General features: G+C 45.6%; 1 protein-coding gene across 2 annotated transcripts in view; it reads right to left on the reverse strand.

Moving 5' to 3' along the window:
* Nucleotides 1–1,966: 1,966 nt before the first annotated feature.
* The window catches only part of LOC140912487 (acyl-CoA (8-3)-desaturase-like), a 30,852-nt gene continuing 16,530 nt past the window's right edge, over nucleotides 1,967–16,288 (reverse strand). The window contains exons 6-12 of one of the 2 annotated variants that reach the window (XM_073346950.1): nucleotides 14,607–14,667; nucleotides 13,345–13,418; nucleotides 12,681–12,778; nucleotides 12,031–12,127; nucleotides 11,299–11,378; nucleotides 10,938–11,063; nucleotides 1,967–7,562 (exon numbers count right to left, since the gene is read on the reverse strand). In XM_073346950.1, the coding sequence (XP_073203051.1) occupies nucleotides 7,511–7,562; nucleotides 10,938–11,063; nucleotides 11,299–11,378; nucleotides 12,031–12,127; nucleotides 12,681–12,778; nucleotides 13,345–13,418; nucleotides 14,607–14,667 (588 nt within the window). In that variant the 3' untranslated portion in view covers nucleotides 1,967–7,510. Of the gene's footprint in view, nucleotides 7,563–9,249; nucleotides 9,431–10,937; nucleotides 11,064–11,298; nucleotides 11,379–12,030; nucleotides 12,128–12,680; nucleotides 12,779–13,344; nucleotides 13,419–14,606; nucleotides 14,668–16,288 lie in introns of those variants that run through there. The other variant, XM_073346949.1, reaches the window with a different exon arrangement.

Consider the following 16,288-nt stretch of genomic DNA (forward strand, 5'->3'; position numbering starts at 1 on the left):
TGGCTGCTGCCTGTAAAAACCTGAGTCGTGCATGGACATGTGACTTGCCCAGGTGACTCCCAAGCTCCATCTTGGAGCTGGACTTTGCATAGGAGAGAGGAGGGGGTCTCCACCCACAAGAGAAAGTCTATTTAAGCCTGAGGGAGACCCCTCCATTTTGTCTTCAGCTGGCTTAAGAGACAGCCTCTCCACCCCAAAGGATACCTGAAAGAAACTGGAACAAAGGACAGTAAACACAGGGGGTGTAAGTGATTGCTGGACCCAGACTAGAAGGAGACTAGTCTGTAAAAGGAAGCTTACTGGAATACCTCTGAGGGTAAGGTTTTATCTGTTTTCAGTTTTCTTACTGTATTAGGCATAGACTTGTGTGTTTTATTTTATTTTGTAATTTACTTTGTTCTGCCTGCTATTACTTGGAACCACTTAAATCCTACTTTCTGTATTTAATAAAATCACTTTTTACTTATTATTTAACCCACAGTATGTATTAATACCGGGGGGGGGGGGGGGGGGGACAGCTGTGCATATCTCTCTATCAGTGTTATAGAGGGTGAATAATTTATGAGTTTACCCTGTATAAGCTTTATACAGGGTAAAACAGATTTATTTGGGATTTGGACCCCACTGGGAGTTGGGCATCTGCTTTTTTCAGTTAAGCTTGCAGGTTGTGGGACTGGGTTCAGACCTGGATCTGTGTTTCTGGCCATCAAGCATGTCTGGCACAACAAGGTAGGGCTCTGGAGTCCCAAGCTGACAGGGAAAGCAGGGGCAGTAGTAGTCTTGGCACATCAGTTGGCAGCCCCAAGGGAGTTTCTGTGATCGAATCCGTCACAGTGTATATGGGGCAAAGGAATGTTTTAAAGACACTGTCGCTTTAAGTGTAATTATTTTCTGTCTCTGGGAAAGGGAAGATTGTTAAAAGGCTGATTGTACAATTATGCAGGCCAAAGAGGGCTGCACAAAACTTGGCAGCTGTGTAGGTGCTCAAAAATGTCTGGCAAAGCTAATTTTGTGGGATTGTCTGGACAGAAACTAGAAGGCTGGGTAGGTGGAAGTGGCAGGGGGAAGCTGGGGGTGAGCTACGAGAAGTTGGGTTTGTGAGGTTGGAGGTTTGGAAAAGCTGAGGGTGTACTTAGATTTGTGGGGGGAGAATTTGAGGGAGATGCGTGTGTGTGTAAGGGAACACTGGGTGACTGGAGGGGGGATATTGAGGAAGCTGGAGGGGGTCTGGGGTGGCTGGGTCCCCTGGACCTCCCTTCACTTGCTGCGGCTTGCTTGGTTCTCCCCACTGCTCTACCCCTGCACAGATCCAGCAGAGGGAGCAGTGAGACAGATGCTGTAGGACTGCAGGCACCACAGTGGCCTCTGGTGGCTCTGAGCTGTATATGCAGGCTATTCAACCTGAATGTGGGACAATCAGATAGGTCTATGCAAATTAAGAGGCTGGGTTGGAGTGACAGTGCTAGGCATAAGAAGACTAACTAAGCAATTTCTTAAGGCCCCCACACAGCTCAAGAGGGCCCCACATTGTGGAGATACTGCAATTAGGACCACTGATCCCCCATTATTCCTGCTTAGGGTTCCCAATGGACTAGTACCAGCTCTGGTGGCTTGCATGTATCAGTGCAAGGTTCATACGAGGTGCATGAAATTGAGTAGATCTGCTCTTCTGCTAGATTTCAGTTTCTGCTAGAGTTAATAGGGGTGCAATATAAAAGCCTGATTGTAGTAGGCCAGAAATATTAACGCTTGTTTGATGTTGTAGCTTAACAGACTAGGGTAGCCCTTTAAAGTAGGGATAGGTGATAGCTTATAATATTTTGCTATTTTTTTTCCATTATAAATTCTGAAATAAAAAGCTACAAGCCCATTTTCCCCACGTCATGGCATCCTTAACTAGTTCAGTTGTTTTCAGTATATAATTACCCTGCAATCATTATAGATTCAAAACAGTATCAAACTAACACACAGCAAAGAATGGTTATTTATTGCTACTACAAGTTACATACACTACGAATTACAATTTTATGCAATATATTGTATGCTTGTCCTCCACAAACACGTCAATTTAGATCCATCATATGTCTTTGGTGGTGGTGGTGGTGGTATATTTCCTTGTATATTGCAATACAATATTAAAAGTGTGTGTGGGAGAGGGGGTAAGAATTCTCATTTTCTGCCTGAAGAGAAGGTTATTCACTCTGTGCAGTAACTGAAGTTCTTTGAGATGTGTGTCCCTGTGGGTGCTTCGCTTCAGGCGTTGTGTCCCAGGACCCAGATTGGAGATTTTTGGTAGCCGTGCCTGGTCAGGGTGTGAATGCACAACAGCCGTCTCGTAGTGCCACTGGCACGTCATCTAGTGCTTGTGCATCCTGACCCCCTCAGTTCCTTCTCTACTGTAGAGTCCTTAAAGCAAACTCCAAAGTAGAGGGGAGGAGGGTGGGTAATGGAGCACCCACAAGGACACACATCTCAAAGAACCTCAGTTACTGCACAGGGTAAGTAATTGTCTCTTCTTCAAGTGCTGTCCCTATGGGTGCTCCACTTCAGGTGAATGTAGAGCAGTGCCCTCACAAGGATGGAAGGGACTTCGGATTGAGGTTCATCGCTGAGGCTAGTACCATGAGGCCTCGTCTTGTGTCTGAGCTTGAACCGAGATTAACACATAGTGGTTTGTGAATGTGTGTTTGGAGGCCCAGGTGGCCGCCCTGCATACGTCTAGAATGGAAATGTTGTGTAGGAATGCTATGGAGGTAAATAAAGCTCTTGTTGACTGGGTTCTGATGCCTGGCAGGGCTTCAGGGTTGTATAGTGAATAGCACATGTGGATACAGCTAGATATTCATTTAGGTAATCTTTGCATGGATATGGTAGAGCCCTTAGACCATTCTGTTGTTGACACAAAGGGCGGGGTGATTTTCAGAAGGGTTTTGTTCTGTCCAGGTGAAAAGCTAAGACACAGCGCGCATCCAACATGTGCAGGGTCGCCTCATACGTGTTAGTGTGTGGGTCTGGATGAAACGCACATACATGGATTGGTTGGTTTAGGTGGAATGAATACGGAAATTTTGGCAAAATTTAGGGTGTGTTCTAAGTATTACTTTATCCTTGAAGAATATGGCGTATGGGGAGTGAGACATGAGAACCTCTATCTTGCTGACTGTCCATGCTGATGTAATAGCAACCAGAAATGCCACTTTCATAGATAAATGAAGTAATAGGTATGTGGCTAAAGGTTTGAATGGGGCTCTGGTTAGCCTTTGGAGCACAAGGTTTAAGTCCCATGCTGGTGTGAGTTCTTAGATGTCTGGGTACATGTTCTGTATGTCTGTTACAAATAGTTTAGAAATGAGAAAATATTGAGGTCCCGTCTACCTCTTGATGGAAAGCTGTGATGGCAATCTCATAGCAAGTCCTGAGATCTTTAGGGATAATAAGTATTCCAGTATTAGTGGAAGCGGTGCCTGTCTTGCAGATATTTGTTTGGTCTGGCACCATAAGAAGAATCTTTTCCATTTTTGGAGGTAAGTAGTATGTGTGCTATGTTTCCTGCGGTTTATTAACACTTGTTTTACTTGTTCTGAGCAGGTTAGTTCATTGCATTGGAGCCATGCCTTCAGCTGAAGTCTCTCTGGGTCCGGATGGAGGACTTGAGTGTCATTCTGAGAGACAAGATTCTGTAGACGAGGGAGAGTGAATGGTGTGCAGATCACTATGCGTGACAGGTAAGGGAACCAAGTCTGTCTAGGTCATGTCGATACTAGGAGGATTATTTTGGCCCTCTTGGTTCATATTTTGTGTATTACCCTGGAGATCAGAGGTATCAGTGGGTATGCATATAGGAGGGGAGCATTCCATTTGATGAGAAAGGCATCTCCTAGGACTCATGCTCCCAGTCCTGCTTGTGAGCAAAACTTTGGGCACTTTGTGTTTACTAATGTCGGGAACAGATCTATGTGTGGGGATCCCACACATGAAATGTGTTGTAATATTTCGTTGTTCATTTCCCATTTGTGTTCTTGGGGAAACAAACAGTCTGTTTAATGTGTCCACCATTATGTTCAGGTGACCTGGGAAGTATGCTGCGGTAATAGTGGTGGTTTTTTTTATGAACTAGTTCCATAGTTTTAAGGCCTTGGTGCATAAGGAGTGGAATCGTGCTCCACCATGTCAGTTTATATATAACATACATGCAATGTTGTCCATCAGGACGCTTGTCGTTTTTCCATGTATAATAGGGAGAAAATGTAGGCAGGTGTTGCGGACCATGTGTGATTCAAGCAGATTGATGTGTAAGTGTGTTTCTGTGGGGGACCATTTACCTTGGATTGTATGTTGGTTCAGGTGAGCTCCTCATCAGATCAGTGAAGCAGCTGTTGTGATTTGTAGGGGTGGTGGGTCTTATTGAAACGGGATGCCTGAGCAAAGGTTTATTGGGTTTGTCCACCATCGTAGTGACCTCTGGGGTCGGTGTGAGTCTTTTGTTTAGAATGTGCTTCTGTGGGATGTATACCAAGCTCAGCTGTCCTTGGAGGCAGCACATGTGTAGTCTGGTGTGTGTTACAATGAAAGTGGTGGCTGCCATACATCCCAAGAGTTGTAGGCAGGTGCATGTAGATACCCACAGGCTGTCTGAGACCACTGATATGAGGGAGGTCATTGCTGTGAATCGAAGCATTGGCAATGATGCTTTGGCCTCCACTGAGTCCAGGTGCGCTCCTATGAAGTCAATTGTTGTACTGGAGTTAGAGTAGATGGATGGTAATGTGAAAATATGCATTTTGTAGATCCAGAGCTGAGAACCAGTCCCCCTTGTCCAGCGTAGGGATGACAGTGTACAGGGTGACCATTTTGAATCTGTGGGTACAGATACCTTTGTTGTGTTTCCTGAGATCAAGAACGGGTCTCCATCCTCCATTTTTCTTTTGGGTCAAGTAGTAATGGGAGCAGAGCCCCTTCCCACTGTGTCCTGGAATGTGTTCCACAGCACCTAGCTGTACAAGATGGATTACCTCTTGCTGAAAAAGATGCTCGTGAGAAGGGTCCCTGAAGAGGGATGAGTAGGTGGGATGGAGACGAAAGAGATGGTGTAATCAGATCGTACTCTCTCTAGTACCCAGTGATCTGTGGTGACGGATGCCCACGCTCGATAAAATGGCCGTAGTCAGAGGCCAAACCTCTGGATAGGTTGTGTAATATGTGCTGACTGCCGTGGGAGGTCGATCAGACCCTGGATCAAATCTTCAAAATTGCATCTTGGCCGGTGGTGCGTATGATGCAGTTGACTGGGACTGAGGTGGTCAGCATCTCTGGGGACGATGTCTTTGGCGTGAATTCTCGAAAGGTCTCCGTTGCCTGTGAACCAATGTGTCCCTCTTTCGGTTATAAGGTTGGTATCTCCTGGGTCTATTGGGGGTATGTCTATGCCCACGGTTCGGAGCGTTGTTCGAGAGTCCTTCACTGAGTGTAGGACTTCGACAGTCTTTGTGGAAAATAATTTTTCTCTGTCAAAGGGAAGGTCTTTAATCTGGAGGTACTTGGGGATTCCGGAAGATTGTAACCAGGATGCCAGTCTCACGACTATAGCTGTAGCCGTCGTGTGAGCGGCCACGACCATGACATCAAGGGATGCTTGTACTGCAGTCCTCGGAGATAGGCATAGCGTCCTTACATGAAGTGCAGTGTTTAAAACCAGGGGAGCCTGGCATTTTCATTGTCCAATTTTGTCATAGTACAAGGAGATAGAAACTGAGAGGAGAGCTTTCAGAGTGTAAAAAAAAACCAAACCAAAAAAAAACCACGCAGGAAAGTCTAAGTGGTTAACTGGAAACCTAAGATTAACTATGAACTAACTGCTGGGAATTAAACTTAGCAATAACTATTTCTAAATATTTTCTAGGTAAATTTCTGACACTGCTGTTGGAGCTCTCTCTGCAGCCGAGGACAGTTGAGAAGGAACTGAGTGGGTTGGGACACAAGATGGCTACTGCGCACATGTGCCCTGACCAGGCACTGCTACTAAAAATCTCCAATCAGTGGTGCTGGGGCGCACCGACACCTGTTGGAGCACCAATAGGGACAGCACTCGAAGAACTGTATTTATGAGGACCCCTTCAGAAGCACGTAACACAAGAAACAACTAGGTGTAATACACTGTAGGCAGCATATGTGCATCATTGGCTCAACTTGATGGAAAGTCAGGTATGTATCATAAGCCTTAATACTGCTACATTTAATAAAGATTCTCTAAATGCTAGGGGCTTGTGATTGTGGAGTAGAATGATGCAAGTTCCATTTCTACTGACAGCTGTTAAGTCTGGGGGAACTTGGATCTGTTATACAGTCCATTACAGACAGAAATGATTCAGCTCTATTCATTGGCCAAACACCCATGTTCAAATTAGCAACCCTTTTTTTACTTTCTAAGAGAAGCCAGGGAGACAGCACCACTCAGCTGCAACTTTGGGAGTCCCTTAAAGCTTCAGGTAGCACCATATAGGTAAGCACTAAAAGCCACAGTATTGATGTGTCTGTGACATCTTTTACACCTTATGATACAACAAAAATGAAATCACTCTACCATATATCTTCCTCTGAGTCTTACAAGACTCTTTCTCCTAAAATACCTCTAGAGGTTTAGCTTAACAGCCTAACTAATGGACTGGGGATTCCCCTGGACTAATGTATATCCTTATCACACATGTAATATCAGTATTTGCTCAATTAACCCTTTTATTCAACTGAATTTGCCTCAGGCAGGGGAGAAACTGCTTATACTCTTTTCACTGGAAATTGCAAATGGACAACTAACCTGAGATCGAAGTTCTCTACTTGTTTTACACACACATATATGTGGTCCACTGAACATGCCATATCAGCTCTAGTCTCATGTCTATGCTCTTGTATACTGCCTCTGGTTTCATGGCTAATCCTGCTTGGTGTTTTCACCTCTATGGTCTTGCATCCATCCCCACCCTGAGTTTTGGCCCCTCTAATCTCATGTCCACGCTATTCGGTCTCGCATCCACTTTGTGGTTACATACTTAGTTTATAGATTTTAAATGTATACTGTAGTCTTTAAAGGCTCTTCCTTCTTTTTCTCAGCACTGGTTTTGCTCCTTATTTCTCCACATTCTCCCTCACCCCAGAAAGTTTTACACTGTCCCCATTTTCACTTTGACTCTGTCACACTAGGAAGAAGCTGGATAGGATTCACTGCCACATTCACTGCAAGGAAAATGTCAGCAGAGAAGGGCTGCGGTTCCCATTGCTAAAGCCACCTTTCCCCTTGTAAGGTTAACCCCTAGTGGTCCCCATATACCCATACCACACCTTATAGAGGTAGAATAGGAGAAAAAGTGTACTATAAAACCCCACACTCACACTGGAACTAAGTCCACCAGCCCTCCCACTGCAGCAGCTAGGCCCACTCATCTCCCTGAATCTGCTTTCCCTCCTCTGCTGTGTACTACATCTTCATGGCAATCAATCCCATGGGAGTTGCTGCTGCTTATCCATGCAGATAGGCATCAAGCCAGAGTTCCCCCGAATCCTTCAGAGAGCTGCAGAGGGGAGAGAGTTAGAGCCCAATTAGTCAGCAAAGGAGACTGAACATAAAATCAAGAAAAAAAAAAATACAGGGGTGAGACAGAACGCAATAATCTAGTGTGAAGCCCCATCTCCCCTGTTGAACTCTGGAAGGACAAGAGGTGATGGGCTCAGAGCATGCGTGACAGCATTCAGCCACTGGACTACCTGAGAATGCTTCCTCACAATATGAAGCTCTTTCTGAGGTTTCTACAGAGCTTTCTAGGCCATTTTGCCACTGCTGACTGAGAAGTACTGATGAGGGAAGCACATATACCAAAGTGCCCAGAGGAAACAAAGCATCAGAGCTCTGACACTCTCCAGTGAGAGAGAGATGGGGCAGGAAGAAGAAATAAATTTTCACTACTGCTTAGAAACAAACCCAAACATGTAAAATAAAGTTGAAATCAATACAGGCAAAAGAAGCCTGAATCTCAGCTTTTTCCACTGGGAGAAAGAACTCTGTTGAGCTGTTTTGAATACCCACACCGACCAAAGTGCAGCCCAACAGTGATAGGGGCTGATATCAAGATCCAGAGAAATCACACACTTCCTCCAAGGGATTAGGTGAATGCTAATAGAGAGCCCATATACAAACCAAACCAAAGTAAATTTAAAAGACCAGTGATAAATCGAGTACAAACTTACTCAATAGTAGCACATTATTGTACATCTAAATGGTTTGCCTAAGACCAAGTCCTTGTGTACTAATCATGAAACCAAAATTATGTGGCAGGACCCCTTAATTCTGCCCCTTTGTTTGTCCATTTTAGGCATTGAATGAGGCAAGGGTCTGGGGCAGGGGGGACTGTATGTGATCATGCAATTAAAGACATCATCATAATGCATATGGAAAAGATTACAGAACTATGGTTGTACATTCAACTGCAAATTTGGTATTTCCTAACTTTCAGGTTCTTGACTTTGCAAACTAACTAATCTTTTCATGAGGTTGTGTGTGTGTGTGTAATTTCCTAGGTTTTTCTTAAAAAGAAAGGTAAAAAACAAATTCCATTATGTGCAACTCTAATAACCTACATCCCTCCTCCAAAACCCATCATGAATGATCAAGAGTGTTTGAGCCCTAAACCTTCACAGGGCATCACAGGATATTATTACTCAAGTTACCGAACTAACAACATTAACTGGCAGCAGGAGAACGTAGTTTTCCCAGAAGAGGGAATAGGGGGACAACCCTGTCCCTCTCCCCTTCTTCCGCAAAGCTGGAGTAGCTCTTGACCCATGTGTTCCCACACAGGAGGGACTGGCCACTGTTACCCTGCGCTGGGTGAAGGATAGTGCTTGGAGAGAGCCCAGCCTCTGCCTTCCTTCCTGTAGGGCGGAGTTGGGGGAGCTTCTGGCCCATGTGAGGCCTCAGTAAGTGTAAATGGGCCACTGGGGTGGGGGGGTGAGAAGCTTTAGGAGAGAGACAGCTGCTGGCTGGCTGGCCATACCATGCCACCCTTACTTCTGTGCTGCTGCCTTCAGAGCTGGGCACCCGGCCAGCAGCTGCCACTCTCTGCTCTGGCTTCAGAGCTGGTTAGCAGTATATGTACTTGTGTGGTGGGAGCCATGGGGGAGGGAAGGCAGAGCGTAAACGACTACAGACACAAAGAAGCGGGGCACGATAAAATAAGTTTGAGAACCACTGCTTTATAATGGAACATGCTGGGCAATGTAAGAAGAGGGATTACTACCAGCTCCCCCGCATAATTATTCACATGCAGTACACACACACAGAGCTTTTATATAGAATGCTTCTAACAGGAGGTGTTTGTCCTCACTGTCTCTTGATGTTCTTTTAAGGGTAGCAGTATGGAACCAGGAAACCCACTGAACTCCCCTTATGGAGAAACAAACACAGAGAAGAAAAATTCAAAGACAGGTGGAAAGAGCTGGAGGAGGGTAAAACAATGGACATTCTGTAGATTTATGCAATGTGAACACACAAGGGGACTTGCATAATATCATTTGCTGCTATTTGCACAGCCACCTAGTTGTATCATACGGACCTAGGCCTAGACTGGAAGCTATGATCTAGAAGTGAAAGACTCAGTATCCCATTCTAAGGCAGCGGTTCCCAAACTTTTTGCCGTCGTGACCCCATTTTAATTAATTATTTCCTTCCAGGACCCCAGACAACATGGAGGATACTATTTTGAAAAGCAAAATGGGTGTCCTCTGCACAGTACGACCTTGCATAAATGGTACTTGTGAGGTCACGCCATATGGGGAGTGCCATTTTGTTCTACCAAATTGCATTTTCTGCATTGCATGATCCTGTATGTATTATGCATGCACAGTCACAATGTGCAGACCAAAATGGTGTCCTCCACACACTAGGATCGCTGCAACTGATGGAAGAATCCCATGCACTGCTACAGCCTAGGGACCGAATGGTGAGGCAGCAGTTCTGCAGAAAAGGACCTAGGGGTTACAGTGGACGAGAAGCTGGATATGAGTCAACAGCGTGCCCTTGTTGCCAAGAAGGCCAATGGCATTTTGGGCTGTATAAGTAGGGGCATTGCCAGCAGATCGAGGGACATGATCGTTCCCCTCTATTCAACATTGAGGAGGCCTCATCTGGAGTACTGTGTCCAGTTTTGGGCCCCACACTATAAGAAGGATGTAGAAAAATTAGAAAGTGTCCAGCAGAGGACAACAAAAATGATTAGGGGACTTGAACACATGATTTATGAGGAGAGGCTGAGGGAACTGGGATTGTTTAGTCTGCGGAAAAGAAGAATAGGAGTAATGGTCTCAAGTTGCAGTGGGGGAGGTTTAGGTTGGATATTAGGAAAAACTTTTTCATTAGGAGGGTGGTGAAGCACTAGAATGCGTTACCTAGGTAGGTGGTGGAATCTCCTTCCTTCAAGGTTTTTAAGGTCAGGCTTGACAAAGCCCTGGCTGGGATGATTTAGTTGGGGATTGGTCCTGCTTTGAGCAGGGGGTTGGACTAGATGACGTCCTGAGGTCCCTTCCAACCCTGATAGTCTGTGATTCTATGAACCCTGTCTGCTGATGGTGTGATCGACTCACAATCTTTAATGTATTTGTTCTCAATATACCCCTGAGAGCCCTATTAGCCTATTTTACAAATGGGGAACCGAGGCACAGAAAGGCAAAGTGACTTGCCCAAAGTCACTGAGGAAGTCTGGCAAAATAAAAATTGAATCTGGGTCTCCCAAGTCTTAGGCTAGTGCCCTAACCACTGGACCATCTTTACTGTGAGTCATTCACAATCTTGAGTCATCCAGTCCCAACCCACCTATATCCTGCATCCCTCTGTCTCAACACCTGACCCCATCTTGCCAGCAATTATTGCACCAACTCTTTCTGTTCATACTTACCGCAAAATGTCTGCAAAGCCAGTGAGCAGAGGCTTGCTCTGGTACTCGATGTCATGTTTGGCACATAGTGACTTCACCAGGGGGGCCACCTTCCAGTAGTTGTGTCGTGGCATCCTAGGGAAAAGACTGTGGAGAGATAATGAGGCTGTTTCAATAGGATCTAAACTATTCAGTGCTCTGCAGAAATCCCATCCCTCCCGCAGGGGCCAGTACTCACTGGTGCTCCATTGAGAATTCCTGCCTTTTTTGCTGGATGCATTACCTAGTGGTGCCCCTGGGAGTTCCTTCCCCCTCCTGCTGAGACCCATTGCCACTCGTGCCCCCTGGGAATTTCCTCTCCTCCTGAGGTGCCTATACTCACTGATGCTCGATTTGGAAGTTCAGGTGCCCAGTTAACCAGTCGTTGAACAGGGACTGATCCACGTTGCATGTCGCCAGGAGCTAGGGGAGAAAAAGAGAGAAATGAGCATAGATCTATGGAAGTGGATTAATTGGTACCAACCCCTGACCTCCACTTTCCTCTAACTTGAGCAGGGTTGCCTGGGGGTGGTGTGGAGATTACAGTTCCTTGTTCATTAGAACAGGGAGACCAGGCCTAGGTGAGAATGGCATGCTAGGATATGGAATAGTTACTGCATTAATCAGGTCCTCACTCAGTAGGAGTGACATGACCTCGACAGTTGGACCGGCATAGACCTGTCCTCCCACTCCTTATCTCATATCTTCTATTGGGGAAAAATGGCCACAGGATCAAGGAAGCAGAAGGGAGAAAACTATCAGAGCCTCTTATGCAGGGAGAACTGTATGTGAGTACTCTGGATCAGGCAGCTTCTACCTGCCAATCTCTTTGCTTCCATGTCTATATGTTCTCATTCTGGTTTTTACATCAATGCAGTCTCATCTAACCCCCAGTCAGTCCAGGCTTCATTCCCACACCTTCCCACACAGATGATCACAAGTCTCCTCTCCCAATATCTCATCATCCATGGGCTCCTTGTTGACCTTTATCCCGACTGCAAAATTTCATGTATGCTCCCTGTGTCCCTGACCTGGGATTCACACCCACAGACCCTGGTAAAAGATTGTCTCTTACCTGTGTAGAGAACCAGTCCATATTGTTATCATAATCAATGTGCATAGGGATGTGGTTCAATTGTGATATCCAGGTAAACAAGATACTCTCTAGGACGCTGTGCAGATACAGACAAAGCAGTCATTGCCACATACAGTCACAGCAGATAGAGACTCACATCAAGCCAACCCAAGAACTGCGACCCAAGCCAAATGTTGCCAGATAAGACCCCAGTCCAAACCGGCAACAGATAAGTAACTGGCCACCTCATCCAAAGCACTGACTGCTCAGTAAAATGCCCATGCAAACTCGCAATGGCCAGTAACATGCCTGCAATCTCAAACCAATGTCTGCCTGGTAAAGCACTTTCTGGTTAGTAAAAGGCCCCCTCAGACCCACCAGAATGAGTGGCTACCAAGTATAACTTCTCTCTTATGTTCCAACCAGTGAGTTGTCAGTAAAAGGCCCCCACAAAAGTGAGGGCAATGTATGGAAAACATAATTTGTACGCTTATAAGAGAGAAAGCAATGATAGGGAAAGGGAGAAAAGCAGAGTGGCCAGAGGCAATCACAGATGGGAAGGAATGCACTATGAGGGCAGAGAAGAGGGGTCAGTCAGTCAGGTGTGAGTACCAGTAGGCAGAGGGAGTCATGGCTAGAATGAGGATTACTTGAGCAGCAGGAGGAAACCCAGGACACCTGTCACTCCCAGTAAGGGCTCGAAGAAAAGAAAGAATCGGATGAAGTAGGTCAGAGTCCAAGCTAGTTCCTGTGAGACAGAAGGAGAGAAACCTTCATCAGGACAGCAGTTTACAGCAGAACAGTACCTCACCACCATCCCGCAATGGGAGGAATAGAAGCCCCAAATCCCCCCATGTAAGGCTCACTCTGTGTCTATCCTTTGCAGCTCTCCTCAAATTCTCCCATATCAGTGAGGATACAGCTTGGGAAGTTTCCTTGTAACCTGCACGAATGGTCTATGTATTGTGGATTTCCCCCATTACCTCACACCAGAGAGAGTGCCCAGCCTGAGAAACCTCACCCAGAAAGGCCCACTCACTGTTCCTGCACTATAGCTTCCCTCAACTTCCGTGGAGTAGCAGGAATCCAGCTCAAGAAATCAATCCTCTAAGCCTCACTGGCTGCCCCTGCATTCTAGTTCCCTTTCACCACCTCAGAGCAACATGAATCCAGCCCCAGAAAATGCCTTGGATCCATATGCTGTAATTCCCCTCCACCATTCTAGACAAACAAGGGCCTGGTCCTAAAACCTCCTCAGTTAGAAGAGCAGCTGCCTGTTTGCAAAGGTTTGTGGGAAATGCTGAGTGCACTTACCCTCCATAGTTTGCGCTGGAATATGAAGTACAAGGAGTAAAACTGGAACACTGGAACCACAAGCAGGGGCATAGCTGGAGAAGAAAACAAGAAGAGTAGAGACATTAACAGTCTCACCTAGTTAATGAACACCCTGGAAACCAGAATGAAAGGAGAGCTCTGTGCAGTGCTCATCACCAAACTATGCTTCCAAGAGATTTCGCTCCTCATCTTCCTTCCTTACTCTTCTCCTCACTCCCCTTCCTTTCTCCCTCCGTTTTATACATTCAGAGGCCAACAATCTGTAGACAACTCTCAACTTGTGCCTGCTTCCAACTGAATGCAAATCGTACCATCTCCCTGCACCTGAGAGTCAACAGGTGAACCTGATGCTACACACCATCTTTCTGAACTCATCAGTGCTTCTGAATACCCAAATAGCTACAGCAGTGAAATTGCACTCTTCTATCCACTGGTAGCCTGGAGAGTGCACTCCTTTTGGTCAGATTTGGACTTGGTCATGATGATCCACATTTTCATGACCTCCAGGCTTGACTTCTGTAATGCAATATATCAGAATGAGCGCAATATCCTGTAAAGTGTTCCAGCTGGCTCGATATGTGTGTGGGTTGCTGCATTTTAACACAGACCATGGACAGTGCATGATTCTGGCACTACACTGTATGCCAGCTCCCTGTCAAATACTGAATGAAGTTCAAGGTTTTGATCCTGATCTTTAAAGCCCTCCATTGTATTGTTCCTATCTCCCTGACAGCCCATCTCACTCTCCATAATCTCCACCTTGCATTAGAGCTATATTTGTCTGTAATAATGGAATTGTCAATCACCTCAGCAGCACCTCTCCACCTCTGGACAGAGACAAAGACTCTTCTGAGTAATAACATTTGTATCTATAAGGTGCTTAGATAGCATAGTGACGGTAGGGAATAGATGGATTCTCCCTCCATCCCCTCCCCCCCCCCATCTCCTCTCCTCCATGACTACTCCTTAGTTTCCTTTAATCTGTCCCTCTCATTTTATCTACTTCTTCTCAATTACCCTCATCTCTCCTCTCTTTGCTTTCACCTTTTTGCCATTGCTGTGTGTCAGTTGCTTTAGCACATTAGGTGACAATTTCAGCCATAGATTGTGTACCCCAAGCACTGTAATCTCCTATAAGGCTGTCGTGGGAGAGAAGTCCTCTCAACCCCTGGGATTATTTAATGTAGGAGTTGGTAGTGATCGTTAGACAAGGACCTATTGGGCAAAGCAGGTGTACTCACTGATGATGAAATAATTGTGCTGATGATTGTAAGGCAGAAACTTCTTCTTCTTCTTGCCGAGCTGTAAAAAAGAAGGGATCATGGCAGGTCAGCTGAGCAAGAGAAACACCCACTCAAATTTCATTGCCTCCTCCTCCTCGAGATACACCTGCTCAGAGATCTAAATCCATTGAATTACAACAGCATAAGGAAGATCAGAAGAGGCCTCATTACATACTATTTCACACACAGAAAAGGAGTACTTGTGGCACCTTAGAGACTAACCAATTTATTTGAGCATAAGCTTTCGTGAGCTACAGCTCACTTCATCGGATGAAGCTCACGAAAGCTTAAGCTCAAATAAATTGGTTAGTCTCTAAGGTGCCACAAGTACTCCTTTTCTTTTTGTGAATACAGACTAACATGGCTGTTACTCTGAAACCTGTTATTTCACAAACAATGCAATATAATAAACATGTTCCCTACAATCTCAAATACATACATGTAGCATCTTGTAATTTTTTTTCCCACTCTTGCATACTTAATGTCAGTGACATACTGGTCCAGAAACTTTACACCCAAAATTGTCTTCTGTCTAAGGAGCATATTCTAGAAGAAGATATAAGACCAGATGGCCTTATAGAAAAACCTGAAGGAAGGCGCCAATTGGGAGGAATACTTCACAAGATTCCAGTTGAGGAGTTTTCTCCAAATTCTTCCTTTATGATGCAGGGTTCACCATCCCTCCAGAAGAAACTGGAGGTTCATAAATTGTGGATATTGGAGATCTGCTGGCAGCCATTGTCACAACCCAATGGCCCCCATCCTCAGGGTGTCCCCTGGGGAAGCAAATCAGAATTGTACGTTGCTAACATGGTTAAAGGCATTGAAAAGTATTCTGGGAAAGGTTAAAGGTGTGAGTTCCTTTGCAGATTGCAAAAGGCTGAAGAGAGAGGAAAAGAGAAAAGAATGGATTAACTTGACAATTCAGCTAGGCTCGAAGATAAGGGGCGAAACTGCCGCTCAAGGCCAACGCACACACAAACAAGCTCCCTGCTGCTAAACAACCAAAAGCCAGTGGGAAAGGAGAACTGAACCAAACAGACCTGAAAGGGGGGTGCAAAACTAATAAGAATGTGAAGCTCAGCAAATGGTAACATAACTGTCTCGCGACCCTGAAGCCAATGTGTTTTGAGGAAACCAAGAAAGTCTCAGAAGGCCAGTTTGGACTGGTACAGAGAGCACGGGAGACAAAGGTCCCTGAACAGAATGCCCCCAAAAGACCCCAGGACTTAAAACCCTCCTGAGAGCTAAAGCAAATTGGAAATCAACAGAGGACCCTAAATGACCCGTGCACGGAACAAGAACTCCTGTCCACCCTTCCCCCTCTTCTTCTTATGTTACACCCAGGCTTGGCCAGCCTCGGGTAGTGCGGGTGTGAGTATGAAAGTGGGTTAGAGCTTGGGGCACGAATGCTTTCTTCCTTCCTCTGAGTGACATGGGGAACATCCCCCCCACCAGCACTCTCTGCTGTTATTTTATTATTTTATCAATAACACTTTAAAACTCAGTTACTTGGTGTGCTCCATCATCTCCTCCCCTAAGAATCCTGTGGCCTCAGCCTAATCACCTGACACCTCAGGCAGATTGCGAACAAAAATCTGTCACACCATCACCATTTGTGCTAAGGCCCTGCGCCTCCA

This window comes from Lepidochelys kempii, chromosome 6 (assembly GCF_965140265.1).
Source record: "Lepidochelys kempii isolate rLepKem1 chromosome 6, rLepKem1.hap2, whole genome shotgun sequence".
NCBI lineage: Eukaryota > Metazoa > Chordata > Testudines > Cheloniidae > Lepidochelys > Lepidochelys kempii.